The 27,103-nt window shown below is 54.4% G+C and overlaps 1 protein-coding gene across 2 annotated transcripts; it reads left to right on the forward strand.

Annotated features, from left to right (window-relative positions):
- MASP1 (MBL associated serine protease 1) lies at positions 1-27,103 on the forward strand. Of its 2 annotated transcripts, XM_075418099.1 has the most exons (11): positions 1-85; positions 2,183-2,408; positions 10,377-10,554; positions 11,370-11,501; positions 12,003-12,199; positions 12,523-12,670; positions 13,172-13,290; positions 14,139-14,217; positions 18,713-18,850; positions 19,879-19,953; positions 24,511-27,103. In XM_075418099.1, the coding sequence occupies exons 1-11, from the start codon at positions 81-83 to the stop codon at positions 25,404-25,406; spliced, it is 2,193 nt and encodes a 730-aa protein (XP_075274214.1). In that variant the 5' UTR covers positions 1-80; the 3' UTR covers positions 25,407-27,103. The 2 variants fall into 2 exon arrangements, with proteins under 2 accessions (XP_075274214.1, XP_075274215.1); XM_075418100.1 differs by lacking the exons at positions 18,713-18,850; positions 19,879-19,953; positions 24,511-27,103 and adding an exon at positions 15,880-16,412.

The following is a 27,103-nucleotide window of genomic DNA, read 5'->3' on the forward strand; positions in this document are numbered from 1 at the left end:
GGAGGAGGCGAAGCCGTCCCCGGCAAACCCACCAGCAATCCTCCACGCCAAACCCACCGGCAAACCCTCCGGGCAGCGCGATGAGGTGAGTACCTCCGCGACGGGCTGACCCCGGGGTCCCGCACGCCAGGGCAAGGGGGGCCATCCCTCTGGGGAAGGTTTCCCTCCGATGACCGTGGCTTTGGATTCCCCATCCGCGAGCGAACGAGGCGTTGCTCGTGTCTTGGCTTCGTGCCGCAGCCCGGCTGGTGTGCCGGCATCCCGGCAGAACCGAAGCGAGCCTCGGGTGACGGGCACGCAGCCCAGGCGTATCGATCTGCCACGCTCCGCGGGCGAAAGGTGCGAGCGAGGCCGGGCGTGCTGCACGGGCTGCAGGTTTCTGTGCACGCCATGGTCGTTTATCACTTTTACGTGAAGTTGAGACTTTCCTGGCATGGGAAGCCAGTTTGATGTTGTTTTTGCCTCCCCTGTTTAAAGGGAAAGCAGAGAGTTGCACCGGCAAATGGCCCGTTCAAGTCGAGGAGGTGATGCCCGTTTACACCAGCTGAGCATCCCGCCCCAGTGCACGTAGTCTGACCAGAGGAGAAACAGATTTTCCCTTCACACATTTTTGTGGTTTCAGACAAGCTGTCAGAAAAAGGCATGTTCAGCCTCACTCTGCCTGAAAGAAAAATCAATCCCAATTTCTCAGCTCCCATTAACTTTGCTTTGTAATGAAGAGCTGGGAAAAGTGATGGCACTATACAGATGAGCCGCAGAAATCCACTGCCTTGATTTTGAAAAAACACAGACAGGTTAAAAATAATCCACTTATATAGCTTCAGTTTCCTCACCAGCATACCTAAATCAAGCCCTGATTTTGAAACCGGGTGTACGTGCACGTGTAAGTAGTTCCAGCGCCTGTAATACACACCTAGAAGCCTTTGCCAGGCCTTGGTACCTATTTTAGAAAGCGGAAATTTTCGTCTCTAATGGCTCTAATTTCCTGCATGTTTCTTTTCCTTTGTGCACTGCACTGGGTGTAAAGAGCCTGAGGTCTGCTCCTCTTTCTGGGTCCCACGCAATGGCACAAGCTTTTGTGTTGGCATCTCCAGCACGGGCGGGGTTGTCTCCTCACATGGAGAAATGCTTGGTTTGTGCAAACTTTCATGCTTAAACAGAGCGTGAGGCTGGTGCGAGGTCAGCTGAACTGCCACTGATTTACCTGTCCTCTCTGCCCTCCTCTGGGACAAACAAGTCTGTAACAACTTGGAACAAACTCTTTCCGTTGAGATTATTTAAAAGCTGAGTTTGATGACGAAAGATCTGTAAGGATCTCAGCCTCTGTGTGCTTCTTCATCTGGGCTGAGTGGCACCCTAATAACTGAAGAGAAAAAGAAGAAAAGGAAAAGAAAGGAAAAGAAAAAGGAAGAAAAAGAAAAGAAAAGAAAAGAAAAGAAAAGAAAAGAAAAGAAAAGAAAAGAAAAGAAAAGAAAAGAAAAGAAAAGAAAAGAAAAGAAAAGAAAAGAAAAGAAAAGAAAAGAAAAGAAAAGAAAAGAAAAGAAAAGAAAAGAAAAGAAAAGGAAAAGAGAAAAACAGAAAAGAGTGGAGCGTGACATGCTGGGTTACTGTGCTGGGCCCACAGTCTGTCCTTGCCCAGCTGCGAAGACGTGTGCTGTTTAATGAGAGTGAATGATCCCAATTTGGCAGGATGAGGCTAACCAGTAATAATAATAACGATACTTAGCAGTTATTGCCATGATGCTTTCATTAAACGGATTTAGAAGCATCATTATTTTGTTAAGCATTCTTATGCTTATTCTTCCATTAAATGAAGATTTAACCATCAGAGCGCTATTAGTTAAAGGACCTGTTGCCAGCGGCTGCTGCTCCCAGAAGCATGAGAAACACCAAGCCCCTGATGGCGCCCGGAGCTGGCCGGGAGCTGTGGAGGTGCCTTTGCACCCCTTTCACCCACCTTTCAAAGGGGCTTTCCCCTCCCGAGAGCCACGTGCAGCTCCCACCCTCAACTCTACTCCCCGCGGCTTGGTTGAGCTGCTCAAGGTGACATGGTGCTGCACCTCCTTGCCCAGCCGTTTCGAGTGTGTGACCTTACACAACCCACTTGGGGAAAGAGACTGAGCCCTTAACAGGTTTTGGCATTGCCAGAGTTTCATTTCACCTCCTCACATGTGTTTTCCAGGTACCCCCTGACCTGGTCCTTCTGTGCCTTGCTGCTCTGTGCGGCGGATGCCATCGAGCTGACGGACATGTTTGGGGAGATCCAGTCTCCCAACTTCCCCGATTCCTATCCCAGCGACTCAGAAGTGACGTGGAACATCTCTGTACCTGACGGATTTAAAATCAAGCTGTACTTCATGCATTTTGACTTGGAGTCATCCTACCTCTGTGAATACGACTACGTGAAGGTAAGCTGTGATACCACGGGGCAGATGGTGGGGTAGACAGCAGACCTGTTTGGCCAGCTGAGAGAGGGTAATGCTGGAAAAGCTGGGAACAAGCTGGTTTTCCCCGTTTACTGGGCACAGGATTTGTCAGTCCAGTGGACAACGGGGAGAGCACAGGTAAGCTGAGAACATCTATTGGACCACCAGTGAGTGGGACACCAGATTCAGAGCTTAACAACAAAGGACCAGTTTTCTGAAAGTATCTGGGCACTTAATTCTCATTGGACCCAATGGGCTTTATACACCCATGGGCTGATGAAACCCCTGTGGCTAAACCCCCAGCCTGTGCCACTCTGATTCCAGCCACGTGCGAGGAAGACCCCTGAGCTGGGCACCCTTTGCCAGGCCATGGCTGTGGGTGTACCTGGCAGCCAGCCTGGATCCCTGGCCGCGGCTTGCAGGCTCCTGGGACATTCCATCCAGCCCTCAGGGAAGCAAAAGCAAAAGGTTAGACCTGAGCTCGGGGCTGCAGGTTGGGGTCTGCAAGCAGAGCCTCCCACAAGCTGCAGGGCACAGACGCAAAGGCTCCCTGGGGTTCAATGCAAACCCGTTTCACAGCTGAGATGCAAACTTTGGGGCTGCTGCTGGCAAACACCTGCAGCACAAATAAGCTATGGAGGTTCCCAGGGAGCTGTCATGGCCAAAACCACAAAAGATTTCAGTCTGCTTCATTGCTGGACGGTAACCTGTCAGAAACTGCTGTGGGCCACACACTGCAGTGCCACAGAGCATCCTCGCCTCTTGCACCACAGGTCTCTCCAAGCACGTCTATCCTTCACATCCAGGACAAGCTGGGGTGTCCACAGCTTTGAACTTGGTCACGTTTGATGCTTTCTAGCAGACCAGCAGTAGCAAGCAGGTGCTTTCTAGGTTTGCCCGGCTGAACATGCCTGAGCCCATCGCCCAGCACAAGCCTCACCCTGTCCCTCTGCACAGCGGCAGGTGGAGGTTGCACCCAGGTCTGGAACCACAGAACTCAGCCCTGGTGCTAGTTGCCATCCAACTGAAATTATTATTTTATTCTTGCCCTAAGAAAACAAAGCAAACATTTGTATTTTTTTTTCCTCTAGGATCTGTGGTTTGCTGCTTTAATTTCCCCTTTGTGCTGGCACTCATTCTGCTACTAACAGCTCTCATTGAGGTTTGATTAGTTCTTTCTGCTTCTCCTGGACCTTCTCCAAGCACAAGGGCCAGGGACATATATAGAGATATATTGCTTTAAAAACCCAGTAAGCTCAAGGAGCGGATTTCTTGGAAACTTTCCCCATTCCAAGCTTTACCCCTCCTCCCGCCCTTCACCCCCTGCTCATTTTTCCTTTTTCATAAGGCTGCCTGTTATTTGGCCATGGTGCCAACTTGGCACCACAGCTCGCCCTGCCGCTGGATTTCCATAAGAAGGCGGTATTTTTCACAGGGATTTAGATCTCAGCTGTATAAATTTGCTCGGGGCTGTTACTCAGCTCGCGGAGCCTCCACCACAGAATTACATTTGAGAAGTGCTGAAAATGGATGGATTATGGGAGATCCATAGGCTGCTCTGCTGGGTAGGGGTGAAATCTTGATGCTGCTGAACAACCGGCTTAGAAAATGTTAAGCAGAGCAGCAAATTACTCCGTGGCTGTTTTCCTCCTTAAGTCTGTGTGTCCAGCCTCTGTCTGCATCAGTGCAAGATGTAAAAACACTGTCAGCCTGCTCTTTGACAGAGGCCAACATAGCTATAGAATATAATTACAGACCCAAGAAATATAGGTGCTTCTCTGTAATACTCTGTCAGTCCCGGTGAAGATGCTCAGAAAGCCACACGATGGCGCTCAGTGGATTCCCCTTCCATCACCTTGTATCATTACTTTCTGAACTCGTGGGTGAATTCAATCCCCGCAGCATCCTGTGGCAGAGAGATGCGCAGGTTAAATATATGATTAAATGCCTCTGACCATGGGTCCACCCAGGCTCTCCATCAGGGTCTTAATCATCTTGACTGCCATAAGAAGGAGGTCAAAATGGGGGCTGAGCAGCCCCGATGGAAGGTGGGGACCCAGCTCAGGATGGGCAGAAAACCACCATGCCCTGGCCTTTGTTTTCCTGACCTCCTTGGCTGCCCACACACCCAAGCTCTCGAGCAGTGTAGAAAGTCATCCTGAGTGGCAAGCTCAGGGCGAGCCGAGCTGTAAACCCATGCAGATCTCTGCCTTCGGGGTGGTCTTCAGAAGGGAACAGTTTCCAGAGCTCTGAAACAATGGCTAATTAAAACAATAGCTGTTTATTTATATATATAGACATATAAGCATGCGTGTGTGTATATATATAAAAAGAACATCGCTTCTAAAGATGGGCTCACAGGCCAGGAGTCTTCTTTGTGCAAACGGGGGTGGCGGAGAGGGGGAGCGGTACTTCAGTAAGGAATTGAGCCAAGAGGAACGGGAGGAACAACCATCCCCAAAATACCCACCCGAAGAAACCCCACGCAGGTAGGAAACACCAGGAGCATGCTGCCTCGGGGAGCTGAGCCCCCGGCCCCAGCATGTCGGAGACAACCTCGCCCCAGGTTTTGGATGGCCGCCCTCAGCCATGGTCCAGGGTGACAGGGAAGGAGCAGCCATCCGCGCGGATCTTTCGGCTCCTGCCCTCCACCATGCTCCTCAGCAGGCTCTGCACAGCTCGCTGCTATCCCCAGGGAGCTGATGTGGGGGTTCCTCATTTGTGGGAGGTCTTACCGTGGTTTGCCCAGCTCCTTTGTCGGGTCACCCAGCACTGAGCACTTTTGCACACAGGTGTCCAGCACTGGCCCAGGGCACCTCGAAAGCCATGACCATGACTGGGAAATCAGGTTAAGTGACTTGACCAGTGTCACTGAGGAGCGCTGTGGCAGAGGCGGGGAGGTGGGAGATGAGATCCCAGTGGAAGGCCAGAGATGGGAGATGAAATCCTGACTTCTGAGGCACATCCTTGAGACCTGGCAGGTTTCAGGACATGCCATAGGGCTTTTCCTTCACTCCTTCAAGCCCAGGGGCCATCTGTGACAGATCTCTCCAACTGTGTATGGGGGCAGGAGGGCAGAGGGGTCTGTGACACTTTGTGGGTCCGGTGGGTCCCGTCTCCCCTGACACAAGTCAGGTGTCCCTTGGATGCACCTCTTCATGTTGTATTCAGACTTCTGGCCACGTGTGGCACTAGGGACACATTTCTGCAGCTGCTATTCACACCCATGTCCCCAGGGAGGATCTGTGCCGTCAGGTGCTCAACCAGGCAGGACTCCTGCTAATCCCATGTGTGGGTGCCCAGGAGCTGGCCAGGTATCTCAGGCAAAATCAGTGTCTGCAAATAAATTTGCTCGAGGGTGGCCAAGGGCCCAATCAAGCACAGGAGGCAATTTTTGCCAGCCCTGGAGAGGGGAAAACATTGGTATGGGGAAAACATTGGTATGGGCCAAGCTGGGGAGGCAGGGCTGCAGGCAGAGCATTAGTGCTACAGCCCCGGGAAGCGGTGCTCTGGGAGGGGGGTTATGAAAGATTGATGATGTGATGGAGCCGCATCTCCCTGAGGTTTGGTGCGGCATTTAGGGCTCGTAGCGGACTGGCTTTGCACATGGCATCCTGGGCGATTTGCACGGGCACTGTTCATCAGTGCTCGACGCAGCGCTGGCAGGGCCCGTGCAGGGCCAGGGAAGGAGCTCAATGCTGCATGCAGGGCAGTGCATGCCCATCCTGGGGCTGCGAGAAGGGTGCACGGGACCTGTTTACACCTTGCTGTGCCCAAAGGAGGGGGAAAAAGCACAAATTTGGGCTTGGCATGAACTGGGGGTTCAGTAGAAGATCGTCCTCTTTTGGTGCTAACAGCTGGCCTCAGCCAGGGGGTAATCCATGCCCCAGGGGTGTGGGGTCCCAAGAGGAGCACCTCAAATCCCAGAAGACAGCTGGGAGGAGGGGAGAGCCCAGGGCTTTGCTGCTCGACCTTCCCATCCCGTTGGCTACACGCAGAGGAGTCCGGTGTCACCGGTGACCCCCTGCACCACTGGGGACCACTGTCAGCCCTCAAGCAGGGAAAGGAGGAGGATCAGGCATTGGAGCGAGCCAGCAGCTCCTTCAGCACCCCAGCATCCCGCCTGGGCTCTCCTTGCACCCCCAGCTCCCCCAGGCAACAGGCCTGGCCCAGAAATAGGGCATGTGGGTGCAGCAGCCTGCAGGAGGGGACGGTCTCCAGACACCGAGCCAAGTCCACAGCGGGGGAAACCATCCATCCTCCCCTTTCCCCCACAGCATGGCTGCCACGGATGTTCCCATGGAAATTCAGGTGCACGTTTGCACACGAAAGGACCCTTAACGTGTACCGGGGGGAGGACGCATGTACGTTGGGGAGAGGATCTCCAAGACAACTACATGCAGGCTCCTGCTCCCGGCTGGGGCTGTCCCGTCCCTGCCTCATTTCCAACAGTCAGCAGCAGCAGCAGCAGCATTACTCATTTCGCAAAAACCCCCGTTCGTCTGGGTGTTGCCTCCTTGCGTGCACTCTAACTGCAAGGCAGCTCGGCAGGGGCTGTTTCATGCCCTGCCCTGTCTCTGAGCGTCTCCTCCCCATGTCATGTTCCCAGTGTCTTCAGCCCAGCGCTGCGATCTCTCTGCCTAATGAGCCATTTATATATATTACAAGTGGTATGTTTGGCCTTCATCAGTCCAATTAGTGCATTCCTGGAGGGCTGGGGGTGGGGGGGGTGGCGGCAGCTTTTCCGTATTGCCGGCTGCCTGCTCTTCTCCGGCAGCAGACACTGAACTGCCGGGCCAAATTCCCCTTGGTGTTCACAGCGTTTGTTAACCCACCCGCTGCAGGAGGCATCTCCAGAGCATCTCTGCTCCAGCATCTCCAGCAGCCCATGCCCTGGGACAGCGTTTCTTTGCTGCTGAGCCAGGGCATCCCAGCTCCTGCCTCCTGCTCCAAAGGGGGAAGTCATTATGGGGGAGAGGGGGGCCACACGGCTTGGGTCACCCCTTCTCTTAGCCACAGCCCAAGTCAAAATTCAGGGGGACAGAGCCACAGCCCGGGATGGACCCCCAACTGCCTCCGTCCAGCGGGGCAGAAATCTTAACAAGGGAACAAGGAGGCAAGCAGAAAGAGGGAGATGGCAGGAGGCAGTGGCACGAGAGTGACACTATATTTTATTTTTCAAAGGAGGATTCTTTCAGCGTATTTTTATGGGGAATTTCTCTGCGGCAATTGATATTTCCCTCAGGGACACATCTTCTCTAGTGAAAACGTCGACATCGTGACCCGAGAGGGAGAAACTCCAAACAAACAACCAGTATTTAATTACCAGCCTGCTCACTGGATGTAAATGATCTATGAAAAAGTATACAGTCCTCAGCAGAAGCAGCAAATATTAACCAGGGATGATGACCTCTCTGTTTAGTTTACTGCTGGAGGGCTGTGTCTGCTCCCTGTGGCTCAGGGCATGGGACCCGTCACAGATAAGGGGCCGTGGATACCTTCGGCAAGGAGAGCACGACTCTCCCGGGCCTCATCCTGCTGCTCCGGGGCTGTATCCAGCGATGCTGGGTGCACTGTTGGGGCTGGACCTATGGCGGGAGCATCCTCGGGCCAATACACAGGGCATCAGGGTGGTTTTGCCGTGCTTCGGTGATGCTGTGCTGTGGGTCCTGCACCGGCCGGGGCTGGAGGAGAGGGATGGGAGCCCACACGGTGGCTCGTGTGTCCCTGCAGAGGTGACAGCCACCAGCCCCGCACCGAGGTCCTGGCTGGAAATTGCTCCTTCCCACAGCTTTCCTTAAGAAAAAGCAGTTTCTGCAGAAAAGGCTGCATGCTGCACGCTTGCACAGCCAAGACTGCGTGTCGGGGCCGAAATGCTGTTTTCCTTTGCTTTTGGTGATGGCACCCCTGCTTTTCAGTCCAAAACACTTCTTTTTTTTCAGTCCGAAACACATTTCAAAACAATCTTTCTTTCAGAATTGAAAGAGATTCTACAGCACCACAGTATATTTCAAAGGGATTGAAACCAGATGGATCCCAAATTATTTGTTTTCCTTGTTTTTTTTCAGAATGTTGTTTCACAAAAAATTAAAATTCAATTGGGTTTTTGTCCCAATGCGAGGTGCGTGTTTTTTCTCCAAATTCTTAAAATTTATCATCGGAAAGTCTCTCTCTTTTCTGGCCAGCTCCAGCTTGTATGAGAGGATGGAAAATATCTGGAGGCAATGTCAAGGCATGCTGAGTTGCCATTTCCACATTGGCTTTCCCTGGTGTGAGTGAGTTTCCGCCCTGCTTGTTCAGCTCTGGGAAATTTCCCTTCCAGCCCCAGACCCTCCCCGGCCAGTGCATCCCGAGGGTCTCCAGGAGACAGGGCTGCAGCCAGAGGAGCTTCTCGCCTCGCCGAGGCCACATAAGCTGGGGACGGCGTTGCAACACCTCTGGGACCCCACGGGTCCCCGAGCAGGCGGCTGTTTTCCCGAGGCTTGGACTGGGGGGCTGCACGCTTCATCACGGCCTCAAATAGCGTTGGCTTGGCATGAGCAGCAGGAGCTGGCGTGGTGGTGTTCGTCACATTCCTCAGTTGAGGGTTTATTCATATTCAAATCTCCTGGAGGAAAGCAGGCAGGGTGCTGGGAATGAGCTGGGAGAGGTTGTGGTCGAGACAGGGGCTGGGGGTGGGATTTGCTGGAGAAGGAGATGGGGTCAATGCTAAAATGGTCCTGGGGAAAACGGTGAGGAAAAAGGAAGGAAGAGGTTTCCAGGGAAAACCGGAGGGTTTTGTGCAGGTATTACAGTGCTTGAAGGCACGGTCACGGCTGTGCTCTAAAAGCTAGTGAGCATGCTGACGTGACAACAGGGCACGCTGGCCTGCTGGTCCCCTCCTGTAGCCCTCTGGGCGTGTGGCTCCCAGTCCAAAGAGTGCCTGGTGCTGCAGGTCTGGAACCAGACAGGGACCCTGGGTGGCAGAGATAGGACCGAGTGTGTCCAAGCCAGCCCAGGGGACACAAACACCATCCAAATTACAGCTGCTGCTTTGAGCTGATGTAAAACCGATGAGCAGGGGCTCCTCTGGAGTCCCAGCACCCTCCCAGCAGCACAGCCCTCACACAGATGCTGCAGCCCGGATCAGCATTTGGGCTGAGGGAGGAGGCGAGGGGGAGCATCTCAGGTACAGCTTTGAGTGAGAATGACATGGCCTGGGGCTGATTTTCACACCCCTTCTTCTGCACCGCCTGCCCACGTCCTCACCCCACTTCCCAAACAGGCTCCTTCCCTGCATCCTCCCCTTGCACCCCCCAGCTCCTCCCTGCATCCCAGATGCTACCTGCTCACTCAGCATCTGCTTCAGAGGGTGACCACAGGCAGGAGCGGGCAGACCCGAGTCCCTGTGTTCATTTTGCAGAAACTATTTAATTGCTTTGCTGCAGCAACAGCATCTCAGAGAGCCAGAGCAGTGGGAGTCAGACTTGCCATGCTCTGAGCATCCCCAGAGTCCTGCTTGGCTGCAGAAGGTGAGGTGAATGCAGCAGGAATGGCTGGGAATTGATTTTTAGGTCCAAGGCAGCGCAGGGCTGAGCAGGACGGGGCACCCAGGGGTGCAGAGCTGCACCCTTAGGCTGTGGCCATCAAAGGCTGCCAGACGGGCAGCCAGCCCCACAGAGACACTGCTGAGCCCTGGTAGGGGACAGGCTGGGCAAGCGCGGGCAGAGACCCAAGCTGTCCAGTGCAGATCACAACTCCAAGCCCAGCCTGACCTCCCTCAGTCAGGCACCATGGGCTCTCCAGGCTCACAGACACCCACAGCCCCACACAGAGAAAATTCAGAGGTGAGCAGCACTGGGAGCACCCCAGGGACATGTCAAACTCCTGCGCTACCCAAGCGTTCAGCACAGCCCAGGGGGCGAGTCCCAAGCCCTGCTGAGCACTCACTCACTTTTTTTCTGCTAACAGATTGAAGCTGAGGACCAGGAGCTGGCAACCTTCTGCGGCAGGGAGACGACAGACACAGAGCAGGCTCCCGGCCAGCAAGTGATCCTGTCCCCGGGGCCCTACATGGGGCTCACGTTCAGGTCCGACTTCTCCAACGAGGAGCGCTTCACCGGCTTTGACGCCCATTACACCGCCGTGGGTAAGGAGCGGTTAAGCCTGCAGGACCACAGAACCACAGAATCACAGAATCACAGAATGGTAGGGGTTGGAAGGGACCTCTGTGGGTCATCTAGTAAAACCCTCCTGCCGAAGCAGGGTCGCCTACAGTAGGGTTGTAGAGGACCTTGTCCAGGTCCAGCTTGCTTGCTAGGGCAGCATAACACATTTGCTAGGATCACATCCCAGGCCCGCCTTGGGGACCTTAGCAAGGGAAGTCCTTGTGTGCAGCCCTTGGGCCATATGCGACTCGCTGAGTGCTCACGTGACCCACTACATGGGACAACCAATTTGTCAGTGCTGTGGCAAATGTCCCCACGAGGAGTGATGCATGGGGGGCTGCAGGGCGGTGAAGGGTCTGAAGAACAAGTCTTACGAGGAGCGGCTGAGGGAACTGGGGCTATTTAGTCAGGAGAAGAGGAGTCTGAGGGGAGACCTTATTGCTCTCTACAACTACCTGAAAGGAGGTTGTAGAGAGGCAGGTGTCAGTCTCTTCTCCCAGGTAACTAGCAATAGGAGAGAGGCAATGGCCTCAAGTTGCATCAGGTGAGGTTTAGATTGGATATCAGGAAAAATTTCTTTACTGAAAGAGTGGTCAGGCATTGGAACAGGCTGCCCAGGGAAGTGGTGGAGTCACCATCCCTGGAGGTGTTCAAAAAACGTGTAGATGTGTCACTTTGAGACATGGTTTAGCAGGCATGGTGGTATTGGGTTGATGGCTGGACTTGATGATCTTAGAGGTCTTATGCAGCCTTAATGATTCTATGGTTCTATGACTCCTTGTTGCCTCCATCCTAGATGTGGACGAGTGCCTGGAGAAAAGCGACGAGGAGCTGGCATGTGACCACTACTGCCACAACTACATCGGCGGGTACTACTGCTCCTGCCGGTTCGGCTACATCCTCCACTCCGACAACAGGACCTGCAAAGGTACTGCCCAGGCACAGCTTGGACATGGGGACGGTCACACAGAGGGGCCCCTGAGCAGGAAACAGACCTACCAAACAGAAGGAGAACTGCCCTCTTGCTGCCGGGAGGGACGAGGTGCCTCTTCCCCTACAGACCAATAGCCTGAGTCTGGAGAGTGCCCAAGGCATGCAGTCCTCTTGTGTGGGAAGGAGATGTGGTTTCTCCCACGGGCTATGCTCCTCAGCTAAGCCCTGTAGACCTCCTCAAGTCAGAGAAATGAAAAGGTTTGGTCTCTGCTCTGAATCTGCATTGGGTAGATTAGCTGGGATTAGCTCTCAGCTCAGGACCCTCTATGCCACAGGCATATTTGGAGGTTGGCTGTGTGAGGTTCTCCTTGCACAGAGCCATAATCAGGGCCCATGGACTCCCCAGAAGACCCCACTCCACTGGGAGGGCTCCTGAGCATGGTCAGGGCCGGGATGTGGCTGGCAGGGCTCTGAGAGAGCCATGGCTGTGTTTCAGTGGAGTGCAGCGACAACCTCTACACACAGAGGAGCGGGGTGGTGGCCAGCGCTGACTTCCCCAGCCCCTACCCCAAGAGCTCGGACTGCCTGTACCGCATCGAGCTGGAAGAAGGATTCTTCATCACTCTGAGCTTTGAGGACAGCTTCGATGTGGAAGACCACCCCGAGGTGACCTGTCCTTATGACTACATCAAGGTAAGCAGGGCTCTGCACACTCCTCCTGTCTCGCTCTCCTGTTGTTTTCGCAGTGCCCTGGTGATGGGACCAAAATCACCCCAGTCTTAACAGGGGTGATGAAGCCAGCAGGAGCCCTGTGCTCAGTTGAACCCATGTCTCTCACCATGTCTGAATTTTACCTTCTTAGCCAATGGTGACCCTCTTGCAGTTCATATCCCCCCAACACGTGATGTTTAAGCCCCACTGACCCCACTGCAGCCCCATCCATCAGCGTCAGGCTGAAGCGATCCTCAGGGATCAAAAATCCCCCTCAAGCCACCCACTCTTCTTTCCCTTGGCAGATCAAAGCTGGCCGTAGGGAGTTTGGCCCTTTCTGTGGAGAGAAGTCCCCAGGACGCATTGAAACCCAAACCAACAGCGTGCAGATCCTCTTCCACAGTGACAACTCGGGAGAGAACAGAGGCTGGAAGCTGTCATACACAGCAATTGGTAACTCCTGCTGCTTTCCTCCATTTTCTGGGCTTGGGCAATGGGAAGGGCTTTGTAAACCCTGCAGGTGGAGACCACGAGTTTGGTGGTCCATGATCCTGTCTGCAGAAAATGTCTGTGCCAGAAATCACGAGAGTAATAAAATAACGTGGAGCCCTTCCATCAAAGGGTGCTTTTTTGTCCTATGCCAGATGGGCCCTGAAACAAGACCACATTGCAAAGCAGTGCAGTTTTGGGCAGAATAATTGCAAAAGCTACTGTTATTAGCTCCCAGCAGGGTAATGCCCAAAGCCAGGAGCAGCCCAGGACTGGGGGAAAGACCTGGAACCTCCACTCCTGCTAGAAGAGCCTGGCTGAGCCATACTTGTGTAGGTTAACAGCAAGAGCAGGGCAGGGATGTTCAGACCCTACTACAGGGACTGGGTGGCAGAGCTGGGACTCTCCATTTGCTCCATCTATTCAGCTGAGTTTTGTTTTTCTTCATTTGCTCTTTATTCAAAGGAAACCCATGCCCACTGGTGCAACCACCAATCAATGGGAAAATCGAGCCTTCTCAAGCCATGTACACCTTCAAAGACCAGGTTGTCATCAGCTGCAACACTGGATACAAAGTACTGAAGGTATGGGGTGACAGTGTGGAGCTGGGCACTGGGTAGGAAAAGGAGGATGCCTCCCAGAACCATTGCATCTCTGTTTGAGAGAGTGAATGCAACCTCATACATCATCCTTACACCCTCCCCAGGGGCAAGGACAAAGCCTCCTCTGAGACCCACCAACTTTCCTTCCCAAAGATGTAGAGAAGAGATGGCACTTTACCAAGTCACCCTCTCAGCATCTCTCCAGAGCCGGCCAGCTCACAGGATGCCAGACTTGGCACCTCTGCCACAGAAAAAGTCAGCAATAGCCCTGGGGAAGCTGCCAGGCCTTTGCTTGCTCCCCACCTCGGTGGGCACTGGCTCATCTTCCTGGGCAGCCCCGCAGAGGCCAGCCTCCACAGACCGGGAGGTCCTCCGGGACTTTGGGACAGCTTCGGCAAGTCAAAGTGGCTGGGATTTTGGCAGGCCCTCTCCGGGAAACAGCTGGGGAGCGCGGGTGACTCATGGGGTGGCTGTCTTCCCTCCAAACCAGTAGCCCGCTTTGACTTCCGACAGGGAGCTGGGTATTTCTCTGATCTCCTCCCAGACTCATCCTTCACGCAGAGCTGCCTCCTTATCCAACCCAGTACCTAGACCAGGAATAAATGACGCTAGCTCTTTTGTATTCAGCATGCAACTGGGTTGCTGGCAACAACAAAACTCTTCAAGTTTTTCATTATGATTTCATTGCAATTTTTAGCTAGAAAAGTCCTCTTCCAGGGAAGTCTGGATATATCTTGACTAAACCACCAAGAAATTTACTTTTTATGGAGAGATTAATTTCCTTGCCTTGTACATTGACACAGTTTTTTTGTCTGGCATCTTCTGCACAGGATAACCTGGAAAGCGACTCCTTCCAGATCGAGTGTCTAAAGGACGGGACCTGGAGTAACAAGATCCCTATCTGCAAAAGTAAGGATACCCTTCCCCACCCTGCCAATATCCTTTTCCTGCTGAAATCATTCCATGCTAAAGGGAGCTGCCCTGCCAGAGTGGAGTTCCTTGCTCAGAGACACAAACCCAGCCAGAGAGGCTACGTAACTGCAAAGCTCTTTTGGCTCGCTCTTGGATAACACAATGGGGCTCGCTCCAAATGCCACAAGCAGGAGGCTGGTGCTTTTATTTAGATTACTCACATAAATTGATTTGTGAGCTGCTTTGCTCTCTCCCTGTCAAAGAAAGAGCAACCCTGGCTCTTCAGAGCTAGCTCCACTGGATAAATCTGGGACGGTTTGGGATAATCTGGTTCCTGGTCCAAATTTCCTTCCCAGTGGAGGCTACTAAGACCCAGGGCATTAGAGAGGTCCCAGGTACTAGCCTAAACTGAGTGCTGCTCAGCTAAGAGAAAGGAGAGAGAAAAGTTGACCAAATATTTACAAACCTGAAAACAGGAGAAAAGGGGTGAAGGAAGGAGACGTCATTTGAAAGGACAGGTGACAATTTGCATCACCTCTTCTTTCATTTGCGTCACCTCTTCTTTCACCCAGCTCCTCTCTCAGCTCAGGCTGGGGAGGTGTACCTGGTAACACCTTTTCCCTTTCCCCCAAACACCCTCAACCCTCAGGGAGGTTCTCGCCGCTGCTCAGTCTGCTGTAAGGCTGGCCCAGAGAGAAGAAAAGCAGCAAACACACTCAGAGAAGGTCCCAAGACCTTCCAGAGAGTGTGGGTGAGATGCTTTCAGAGGATGTTTGGGATCCAGGCTCTCCCCATCTGGGCAGATCCTTTTTCTTTTAATGATACTGTGAATCTTACCTTAGGAGAGTATTTCTGGAGTTTTAATTCATGTTTGCTCACTCAAAATGGAAAACGGAAGGCTCTTAGACCTGCTAAATAGATTCCTATCTGAAAGGGCTCCTCAGAATGTGTGGGGCTAGTGATGCCTCTGCCCTACCAAGGAACTCCCCACTTCTACCACTCTCACTACCACAGTCTCCTATTGATTTTATCCAGCTTGAGCAGAGATCAGATAAAAATTGGCATTGCCTAATAAAAAAAGAACAAAAATCTAGGTAAACATTTTTAACCCCAAAAAGTATTCATTTTTGGAGAAAATTGAAAGTGTTACCTGCATTGTTCCAGCCAGGCTGGAACTGGTCCCTTCTTGTGTGATATGACTCACTACACTAAATTTCTAAGATTTTTTTTTTTTTGAAAGCCAAGAAGCCCCTAAATGGGCAACTCAGGCCTCCAAACTGCAAAGCCTCCCACCTCCTCGTGATGTCTGGGAGAGGCAGGGCATGAGCAAAAATGGTTTTAGAAAGCAATGCAGAAAATAGAAAACTTCTCAGCCAAGGTGGATAAAATCCAGCTCCGTGGCCTGGCGAGGCTAAACACAACCCCGTGACAGCTTCTCCCAGCCACTGTCCCCACGTCGCCCCAACCAAGAAGAGCGAGCAGGTCCCCAGCACGGCTGTGGCTCCGCCAGCATCCGCGGCACGCTGGCACGGCTGGTCGGGCACTCATTAACGATTTCTGGTGTTTTGGGGGCTGGGTTTCCTGCATGCCTCTTTCTGCTCATCTACTAATTGGGCTTTCTCTCTCTGCTCTCCTCCTTCCCCTCTGCTTTTGGTGCAGCTGCAGATAGAGCCGACAACCAGACAGAGGGAAGAGCTGGCTCGGAGCAAGTGGCTGCGTGAGGCTGGCGCCGACGGGCAGCCTGTCTCGATGCCCCTCTCTGATCTGTCCAGTACCAGGGCAGGTCCCCTTTGCCTCGGCCTGGCTGCCAAACCCATCTCTGTGGCTTGTCTAACTGGCATGGCACTCTTAACCCCTCCACGCCTGGTGCTTTGTTAACTCCGTCCCGAGACGGGGGAAGGAAATTTGGATTCGAGCCCCCCCTTCCCTCTGCCACGCCATCCCACGGGAAGGGTGCCTGCCCGGCCCCGGCACCGCTGCCTGCGGATCACTCGCTGCCGCCAGCTCCCAGCACATCCCCACCATCCCTCCCTCTCTGCTCGGATGCCTTGGCCCGGCTCAGCTCCCCCTCCAAGGCGGCGGTTTTGTTTGTTTGTTTGTTTGGATTCAACCTCCTGCTGCCCTTCCTCCCTGGCCCAAAGTCTCAAATAAGAAACACTCCTTCCTCTCCTCTCTCCGAGTATCCTGGCGCCTTTCAGACCCACTGGGCAAGGAGGCCTGGAGGATGGGCTGGCATCACCAGCCCCTTCCTGCAGGCACCAAGCCCCAACACCAGCACGGGGGGGTGGATGCTCCTCCGCCTCCCCTCTGCTCCCCACTGCTGGCCCAGCAGAGGTGAGGACGGGCTGGCCTCAGGCTGGTTGCAGCTGAAGTGGGTCAGAGCCTGGTGTTTGCCCCATCCATACCCCCAAGCGCTCAGGACATGCACCCTGGATTTCCCGAGACAGTGGAGGCTTCACTTGAAGGATGCTGGGGTGTGGAGCAGAGGCTGGGAGAGGAGGAGGACGTGCATGTTGGGGACTCTGGTCCTGCAAAGACAGAGATGCTAAATGGCCCCTTTCCCAAGGCAAAAGTCTGGAAGTGCTCACACTCTCTCCCCTCACCCTTTCAGCAGGACCCAGGACACTGGTGGGGCAACACCTCTGTGCAAGAGCCAGGCATCAGGCTTGCCCCAGACCTGAGGGACACACAGCGATGACTGCTGCCCTGCAGCCATAAACAACCTAGAGCAGCTGTGCAAGCCAGACTGGTTCCCCAGCATCCATTCCCTCCTTCCTGCAAACCCCAGCATCACCCAGCACCTTATAAAGGTCCCGTGGTTGCTGGTACCATGGCACAGACGTACTGTGTGCCCAAGCACCATGGGAAGAGAGCAGGAAAGCTCAGGCCAGCTGGAGACGCCCCAGGCTGGTGAGAGGGGTCTGTGTCCCCTCCTCTGCCCCTCTGCAAGGCACAGGTGCCCAGAGCCTGCACCCAACCTGGCTGCACCCACACACCCATCCCATCACCTGCTGTCCCTGCTGGGGTGGAGGGGACCCTGGTGAATGGTGAGCTGCAGCGTTTTGCCACAAACCAGGCTTTTCTCACCCAAGCAGTTAGGCAACCCTGAGCATCGGTACATGTCCCCGGTGCCAGCTGCTGCTTCTAGTGGATTCTCTCTTTGTTAGCCTGGATCACTGCGTGGGGAGTTAGGGCTCCTGTCCTTGCCCCCTTCCCATCCTGGAGCACATGGAGAACCGCAGAGCTCACGTCATCCTTGATACACAGGACCTGCTTTCTGCAAAGTCACCCATCCCCTACTCAACCCCTCACATTAAGTGTGGCAGAATCCAGCTCCGCAGCCGTGCATTTCCCAGCAGGATCAGACCCTGGTTCCTGCGCTCCCCTGGGATGGGCCCCCGGGGATGGGGCAGGGGGAGGCTGCACAGCATCACCCGAGCATGCTGTGAGCTGCCCACGTGTCAGGGAGCCACAGCTCCCGCGGGGTGACGCCTGGCTTTGGCTGCTGAACCACCTCGCAGCCTGGGATCCTTCCTGGGGTGGGTGGCACAAGCCCAATCCAGGGGACAAGCTGGGAGGAGAGGCTGGGCAGGGCACTGTGAGGGATTTGGGGGAGAAAGGGGACCGTGGACAGGCCATTGGGAAGGGCAGCAGCACCCTGGAAATCCGTCTCCCTCTGTCAGACACTGAGCTCACACCAGGGATGGGTGAAGCAGAGCCAAACCTGCCCATGTCTGGGGGTGGTGAGCAGGTGGGGTCTCATCCACATCTGCTGGCCTTCCGCTTGCCTGCAGACCAGCCAGTCACGCTCTCGATGTCCTTCATCTTCTGCCATCAAAGGACAGCCAGCACCTGGGGCTGCTCAGCCTGATTTATAAATGCTGATCAGCACTGTTTGGTGGGCAAGACCTAGAGCAGGAGGGATGGGGCCATGCTCTCAGCAAAGCTTTATGCACAAAGGAGCACCCCTGAAGCATGGCATCGGTCAGTGAATCACTGCCTGCTTTTCCTTGCCCACTCCTAAGGGACACAAAGACAAACTCTGCGACCAACTCTCAATGGATCTCACCTGCCAGAGCAGGTTTCTTCCACTCTCAAAGGTATAGCAGAGATCTTGCACTAAGTGAATAGCACAGGAGGGGCTCCCAGGAGTGGGATCTCCACTGGCATGAGTGGTGTTGGCTGTGCAGCCTGCAGGTGAGCCGTGCTGCTGGTGCCCAGCAGTGCCAGCTACGTGCCCTGCCTTTGCAGGGTGGTGGTGCTTCACGGGGACAGGCTGCCTTGCCTGGGGACAGCCTCCTGCTGCCATCTGAGGCCATGTCAGGCTGTGCCTCCTGCAGTGCCCTAGAGAAAGGGGACACAGGACCATACGGGCCCTCGCTCTGCCCCACAGGACCACCATCACATGCCAAAGCCCAGCAGTACCTGCCTGCGGGCTGAATGGATGCCCCAAGAAACGGATCTCAAAACCCACTTCTGTGTTGGCTTTCAGTTGCTGACTGCAAAGCGCCGCCGGATCTGGAGCACGGCTTTGTCACCTTCTCCTCGAGGAACAACCTAACCACCTACCGAGCGGCCATCCAGTACCACTGCCAGCACCCCTACTACCACATGGCCCCCAACAGCACCGGTGAGCGGTGGGGCTGGGCCACGTCCCCACGGCACGGTGCGGGTGGGCGCGTGGCCATGGGTGCGGGTGTTCGCAAGTGGGGGGGGCGTGGGACAGCTGCTCCGGGATGCTCTGCAAGCAGCAGGCTGTGGATGTAGCCTACACACATCACACCCTGCGTCTGCGCTGCCCGGATTGTCAGACTGGCTGCATCCTGCTCCGCAGCGAGGTAGGATGGAGTCAGCACTGCCTGGTGCTTTGCCTGTGTGTCTCACAGCCTCGGCAGAGCAGTCTGGTTGCTCTTCTGCGCTCTGCCTTCACACCCTGCCATCTGCTCCCTGCAGCATATGAAATTTTCTGTGTCTCTGTGAAAGAAGCTGCTGCTAGAGAGAGCACCAGGTCCAGCAGCCTCAGAAAGGGCTCCACAAGGCTCTCCATCCCAGCACGCAAATGTCCAACATAGCCAAAGCTGAACAGACGGCAGTGGGATCATGGCAGACTGAGTTTCCCCCTTATCTCTCTGGTCCACAACCACAGACACCACGAGGTGCTTTGCCAAGCACCACAGGTCTCCACACCCTTCAGACCCAGCTCTGGGCAGCAGAAGGGGTGTGAACACGCCCCAGCCCTTCTTCCTCCTCCTCCCTCAGCAAGCAAAGCCAAAGGATTTCCTCACATTCCTGTCTTGGTGCTCATATCCCCCTGCACACCCTCTGGCCCCATGCATCTGGTCCCAGCATCCCACGGGCATTAGTGAAATGGGCGCTGGGAGCGTTAACGGGGCAGCAGCTGCCAGCTGGGGCTGAGGGCTCAGCACAGCCCTCCAGACAGCTCCAGGCAATGAAACCAAGGGTGGCAGCATGTCCCCTGCGTGGGGGCACAGCTGCCAGGGCCCCCCAGGGAATGGAGCACTAAGTGCATAAAAGGGAGTCACCTCCTGCTCTGGAACAGGGTTCAAAGGGTCCTGGCAGCTGGGCAACATCTCCTCGCGCCAAAAGACACGCTGCCATGCCAAGGCCACAGCTCAGCTAACGCTTTGTCTCTTCCAGCCACCTACACGTGCGACGCATCGGGGGTGTGGAGGAGCGAGGAGCTGGGGACCAAGCTGCCGTCCTGCCGACCAGGTACTAGTGCTGGGGCGGCTGGTTCCTGTGGCAAGAGGTGCAGAGCAGGGACGCGCTGGGGTGGTGGATGCCTCCATGCCTGACCTGACCTGCTACTTCCCTAGGCAGGGACCCTGCTCCCTGGTGACAATGCCACATGCCTTGGCTATACGTATCCAACCACTGCAATGTATGGCCAGGAGGGTGATGGGACAGAGGCCTCCTGCTATCCCAGCTGGCCCAGAGAGTCAGAGTGCAGTAGTGGCACTGGGCAGCAGCGATGAGAGCCTGTGTCCCTGGAAGAACAGAGGAGCAGTGGGGTCACAGCCATCCCGGCTGTCAGGGCTCCCCGAGCTCCCTTCTCCAGCAGACAAGGAAACCAGCAGCCCCAGCGCAGAGCCCACTGGCCAAGTTCAGCCCCCAGCATCACCAGAGATGGCTCCAGCCAAGGGCAGAGCATTAGCTGCCCAGCGCCACTGGCTGTCAGCTCCCATTAGCAGTGCGTCCACATGCAGGAGCAATTAGCACCTCTCCAAGTCTTGCAGAAAAACCCAGCCACTTCGCAGGGAAGGAAAAGTCCCAAGCCTTTGAGCAGAAAGGTTTGCAGCCAGCGAGTTTCCAGGCCAGGCGCCCACTCGGGATTAAACAGAAGTCCTTGGGACATTGGCTGGCCATAGCCAAGCGTGGGGCCAGGTTTGGCTGCCAGGCAAGGGGGCTGGAGACAGCCCTGGGTGTAGGTTGTGGTCGGATGTGCAGGGGTAGCTCTCTGGAGAGGTGCTGGCTCAGCCTCATGCGGGGTATCTGCTCTCTGACCACGCTGAGCGACTGCAAGGCCAGAGGAGGGACCCCCTGAGATTCCCCGCATCCCACAGAGCCTCCCAGACCAGGGCTGTGGCCGCTCTTGTTGTGGCGGCTGTTCCCTGCATCTCTCCTTGATGTTTCAGCCTGAACTAATTTGAGCTGGGAGCATACAGAGACATCTTTTGGGGCCATAGCTGCTTTCATGGGCCATGTCCAGGCCTCCTGATTAGTGACAGGAGTCAGAGAGACTTCAGGAAAATGGAAAATCCCAGAGAGAGGGTGACGCTCTTCTGAGATCAGGATCTGCAGGCAGCAGCTGGCCAGCTGCTCTTCAGATCTTCCCCCTTGTCTCACGCCACCTCCCCATCAACAGAAACTCCTCTTCCAGGCCACTCCGCGCCTGCCTCTGCCATTAGTGGGAGCATTTGCAGCCTGGTCAGCATTTTTGATATGTAATTTAATAGAATAAATATTTGGCTGGATGTGCTTCCTCTAAAATCATCTCCCTGGGACGGCCAGCATCTTCGGTGCAGCAGACCAGCTGGACTGGGCTGGGATGCAGGAATTATTTGCCTGAGCACGTTTTCTATTCCTTGCAGCATTGCGAAAGGCAGAGGAGCAGAGCACACACAGGCAGACTCACCATGGTCCCTCCCTGCCGGAGTCGCAGTTTTCCTAGCAGCAGACCCCAGTCACCATAAATCCACGTTAGCAGCTCGTGGTGCTCCTGCCCTGGCTGCAAGGCTGACTCTCAGCCCCGATCCCACCACCCTGGGGGGTCAGACCCTCTTTCTGCGAGGCTTTGCATCCGCCCCTCACAGCGCCGAGGGCATCGGGGCAGAGTCCTGGCACTTTCCACTTGCAGACTTGGAGGGATAAGACCAGCACCTGAGCTGCTGCGATTCAGGACTCTTCCAGATGTAGAAGGGCAAGCCCAAATCATCTCCCACAACCTCCCAGCGACATCAGCACCCCCAAGCAACCTGGGAGTCCCCCTCCACGGTGCTGCCACAGGCGTGAACCAGCCCCACCGCCAACAACCATGTCCCAGGTCTTAAGTTCCCCAGGGGCAGAATTGTCCCTGCTCATCCGGTCCAACCCTCTCAGAGCCGCCCACCCTGTCCAACCCTCTCAGAGCCACCTTCAGCATGCTGAGTCCCTCCTCTTCCTTATGCCGTGTCACAGCATCCGGATAAATCTTCTGGAGGCAAACCAGGCAGCACATCAGGGCTCTTCAGACATTAATTCTGGGTCTGTTGAGGAGCTGAGCAGAGGGATGCTGGTTTGGCTGCCAGAATTGTGGTGAGGACTTAAGATGCAGGAGTAAAGCCCATGATGCTAGGCAACATCCCACGGCTAAGCCTTCTCCAGCCACAGATCCTCTGGGAGAGCAAATGCCATGGCCATGAGACCACAGATCTCGTGATGGGTCTCAGAGCGAGGGGTGAGGCTGGGCTGATGTCAGGGTCCAGTCCTCCCACCAGCGTTCCCCTGGGTTTCTTGGCACACTGAGCAGGATCCAGGCAAGTGGCTGGATGGTCTGGGAAGGGCTGAGCGAGCTCACAGAGCATGGTGAGGCTGCAGGATTACTCATATGGCCTTTCTGCTTCTGAAGTGGTGTGGATCCAGCCAAATCACTCCAGCAACTGAACTGCAAAGAGAGGAATTGCAAAGTGCAGGCTGGCCCTCAAGCCATCTCCTTGTCCCACCTACCAGCTCAACAGTACACCAACCCTTTAAGTCACAGCCATGTTTTAGTGCAATCCAGCCTTGGCAGAGACTATAGCATCTGCTAGGTCTTTGACATAGCAGAAGGATGCCTCCACTTCCTCTTCCCTAAGGAATCTGGTAGCACCATGGTCCTCATTTGGAGCACAAATCACATAGGTGTAAACCATGGTCTTCATCTGGAGCACAAATCGCATAGGTGTAAACCGATACTAAGATCTAATCCTGCTTACCCACCCTGGTTCGCATGTTTTGCTGGATCCACACCTGACTTCAGTGCCAGAAGATCTGGTACAGCTTTGGGGATAAAAGCCTCCATGGCCCCATGGTGTGCTATACACAATTCTGACTGTCCATGTTCATGCCCAGCCCACTCTTTACACCAGATGAGCCTTCTATTTGCAGAGTAAATCCTGCGGCCCGTCTGGAGTGGAGGACCGGCATATATCACCCCTTGGCACAAGCCCTCCCTTTTCATCAAGGGGTCTCCACCTTCCTTTGTGACAGGACCGTATGTGCTGCAGCCCTACCTTGACAGGTACCAAGAGCTTGACCCTTCCCAAGCTCAGTGGAGACTTTTCAGGCTGGAGACCCACCTGGGCTAGTAAACAGAAGTGTGCCTTGAAAGTTCATGCTCTCCTGGCCAAGAGCATTCACATCATCTTTTCACAGGCTATGGCAAAGGTGAGGAAGGAGAGGGTAGCTGGGAGGCAACTTTTTTTGAGCAAGCTCATGGGACTAACCATGCCTTGACTGCACATGGCCAAGCCCAGGATGGACTCCCACAGAGCCAGGACAGCAGGAGAAGGGAGCTCTCAGCTCTGAAGATGCTTCCTTCCCCAGTCCAGCACAGGGTATAGTGGTTCAGCTTCGATTCAGTCCTGTCTCATTGCCAGCTGAAGAATGGCTTGTTCTGGGCAGGCTGCTATGACCATGGGAGCCACACAGCCATGCTCCATAGTGTATGTGTCCTGGGGAGATGCAAGGGGAGATTGGAGCCTCTGCCTCACCTTGAAGGTATTTCAGGCCCCAAAGGTGCAATGATGGATGGCGCTGAGCAATGTGCATTCATCATTGCAAGTAGATTATGCCACAGGCCTAGCAGTACCTCCCGGGACAGCTGTCTGTGATCCTCCTTGGGTCTTTAAGGGTGCCAGGTGGGAGCAGATGTGAGGACTGGGGTTTCCATGGGCACGTGGGGAAAAGGGGCCCAAATCCTGGAAACCAACAGGTTCTACTGACCCATAGACAAGATATGTCTCTAATCCATACCTCATTGTCCACAGCCATGGAAAGCATGGGAGAGTCAGAGGGCTTTGTATGGCTATTTTTAACTCTTGGAGAGCTGGGGCTGTGGGCAAAGAAAGATGTCTGGGCTCCAAAAGTATTGCCGAAATAGCTCAGACAAGCAGAAAGAACGGAAGAACTCAAAGTCATGTAGCAGGTTGGTGACAGGCAGCACTGGCACTGAGGTCTCCTGGTCTCCTGCCTAGCCATCAGGCTTAGGGAAACGTACGGTGGCTTCTGCTTCACAGAAGAAACTGGACAACCCATGCAGGCTTCAGACTGGCCTCTTTGTCCATGACTAGCTTCAAAAGAGCTGAAGAAGGTCACCCCACCGTCCTTGTGGAAGAGCAATAGACTGCCCCTTTCCCAGGAGGGCAAACCGCTGCCACCAAAAATGGTTCCACCAGGCGAGGAAGACACAAAAGGAGCTGGAGCTGGCTTTAGGAGGCAAAACCCTTCAAAAGGACAGATGTGTTCCTTTGACAGACATACCTCCAAAGACTTGTTGGCACAGGGGATGGGGTGTAATGCCCAGCCTGCTTCAAGCTCTGACGCGCACCCTGCCAGGAGAGGGTGAAGATGTCAGGGAGCATGAGCTTTATCCAGCAAGAAAAGGAGAAGCCCTCCATGGAAAAAAAAAACCACAAGTGAGCATTTGGTTTGAAGATAACCAGTCATGTGGCATAATCTACAGGGATGTCCCTTTTCACTTGTTCCCTAGATATGTGCTGGGAGTAACTGTCCTGTCCCTTTTCTCCCCAGTGTGTGGCCGGCCAGCTCGTCCTCTGCCTGGGATCATCAAGCGCATCATTGGTGGGCGAAATGCAGAGCCTGGATTCTTCCCCTGGCAGGCCCTGATTGTGGTGGAGGACATGTCCCGGGTGCCCAACGACAAATGGTTTGGCAGCGGGGCCCTGCTCTCAGACTCCTGGGTGCTGACAGCTGCCCACGTGCTCCGCTCCCAGCGGCGGGACAAGACTGTCATCCCCGTCTCCAAGGAGCACGTCACTGTCTACCTGGCCCTTCATGATGTGAGGAACAAGATGGAGGCTGTCAACCGGACAGTGGAGAGAATCATCCTTCACGAGGAGTTTGACATCCAGAACTACAACCACGACATCGCTCTGGTAAAGCTGAAGGAGAAGGTGACCATGGGGCACTACGTCATGCCTGTCTGCCTGCCCCAGTTTCAGCACGAGCTGGAGGGGCCTTACCCCAACACGCTGGGGCTGGTGGCTGGCTGGGGTATCTCCAACCCTAACATCACGGTGGACGAGATCATTAGCTCGGGCATGAGGACACTGTCCGACATCCTGCAGTATGTCAAACTGCCAGTGGTGCTTCATGCGGAGTGCAAGACCAGCTATGAGTCACGGTCGGGGAACTACAGCGTGACCGAGAACATGTTCTGCGCTGGCTACTATGAAGGTGGGAAGGACACTTGCTTGGGAGACAGCGGGGGAGCCTTCGTCATCCAGGACCCTGGAACCCGGAGGTGGGTGGCCCAAGGGCTGGTCTCATGGGGTGGCCCAGAGGAGTGCGGCAGCAAGCAGGTGTATGGTGTGTACACCAAAGTCTCTAACTATGTGGACTGGGTGGAGAAGAAAACAGGCTCCTCAGAGAGGTGGACATTTCTGGACCCAGAGCTGGAGAGATGAGTGACTAAGCAGCCTGCTGCCGCAGCTCCCTTTCTTCTTGTTGTTGTTGTTGTTTAATGTGCTCCAGACTCTGGTCTTTCGCAAGCAGTAGCCGCGATGCTCAGTGCACGCCAGGCCTTTGCCAGCCCTCCACGTCATTTGTTTCGCTTGATCCCACATCCCTTCGCTTGTGCTCTTAGGAAAAGCCTGCTAGGGAGCTGGGGGAAGGCAGCAAAGGGCAAGATCTCAGCTGGCGTCCTCAGCTTGTGCTGTCCCATCTCCAAACCTCACCCACACTGCTGGGGACCCCCTCTCCAAGCCAGTACAAAGGCACAGAGATGGAGGCAGCATTTCCCTGCTACCAAAGCTTTGGGTCGTGCACAGAGAATTGCCTCCAGCCCTGAGGCTCTCCGGGCAAATCTCCCCATCAGACGACGCAACTGCAGGACCTGCAGAGGCTACGGACAGTGCAGGAAACCCAGCTGGGCAGACCTGGACTTCACAGGTCCCCCACGCTGCAGAACACCTTTTCTGTGCAAGGAGTAGCGAGAGAGCCCTAGGGGTTTGCTATTATTTTTATTTGCAAACAAATGTCCCTGCCTGATGGCATCTCAGGTGATGTCTACCTGGCCCCAGGGATGTGAGGTTGCATCCACATTAGCCCTAAACTTCAGCCACAGCTAGAAGGTTATGGCTGCCAAGATGGCATCAGCCCAAATGGGCTACCCTAACCCCACCATGTGGGATGTGTGCGCCATGGAGGACACGAGGACAGGGAGCGGGGTTTGGACTCAGTGTCACCCTCACCACCAGCCACCAAAATTTCTCCAAGCCTCCATCACCTCAAGGCCTCTCCGGTCCTTCCCATGGCATAGCCATGGCAGAGCTCTCAAGGAAAGTTTTCCAACACACAAGACAGCCTCACATTTGCTGTACCTAAGCAATGCTTATTTTCAGCAGAATCATTTCAGATAAAACGCCTTTCCTTGGGGTTTCACCTCTTCTTTAGGGGCCTGGGTCATGCTGCACGGCAGTGCATTCATTCTTGCAAGAGCTTAGTCCCTTTTAGCTGCTTTCAAGGTGATTGATTTGGCTGATTTACAGGTAACTGACGGTGTTCAGTGTTTGTTCATGGCTCTTCTGGCCTATTGCAGGTGTCCAAGTCATTCTAGACTGACCCCAACTCACCTAATATGCCAGAAGTATCCAATCTCCCCAGTCTCCCTTCATTGCCCATGCAGACAAGTAAACCCCACCAAGGAGCAAGGTCAGGTGAGCTTACTTTCCTTCAGCAGGGACATCATCTCCTTCACTTGTCAGCAAAGCCCTCCTATAGCTGTAAGCAACATGCAAAAATTGCGTGCTGTCCTCTCTGCGTGCCTGCAGCCTCCTCTGGATCTGTCCTCCTCCTCCTCTTTTGGTTTTGCCGTGTAACAAAGGAGTCAACAGTGAAAGATCCACTCCGCCATTTCGCTAGCATCCAAAAAGCCATTTGTAGAGCATATAGAGGAGCAGAAGGCCTAAGGAAGGTTGAACCTGCAGACACACTAAGAACTGTAGTCTTGGCTATGTCATGTAACTGCAAGGTATTTTTTATATATATATATATATATATATATTTCTTTTTTGATACTACCTTCTGTAAAATATCCGATGTCAGGTAAGGATGGTTCTGTGTAATCTTCCTCCTGAGAACAAAATAAAACTTTGATACGTAC

This window comes from Opisthocomus hoazin, chromosome 4 (genome assembly GCF_030867145.1).
Source record: "Opisthocomus hoazin isolate bOpiHoa1 chromosome 4, bOpiHoa1.hap1, whole genome shotgun sequence".
NCBI classification, from domain to species: Eukaryota; Metazoa; Chordata; class Aves; order Opisthocomiformes; family Opisthocomidae; genus Opisthocomus; species Opisthocomus hoazin.

Excerpts from the sequence above, each read along its gene's own strand:
- MASP1 (XM_075418099.1), top strand. Across the intron at positions 12,200-12,522 it reads GTCCTTATGACTACATCAAG|ATCAAAGCTGGCCGTAGGGA; the intron begins GTAAGCAGGGCT and ends TTCCCTTGGCAG. Across the intron at positions 14,218-18,712 it reads CAAGATCCCTATCTGCAAAA|TTGCTGACTGCAAAGCGCCG; the intron begins GTAAGGATACCC and ends GTTGGCTTTCAG.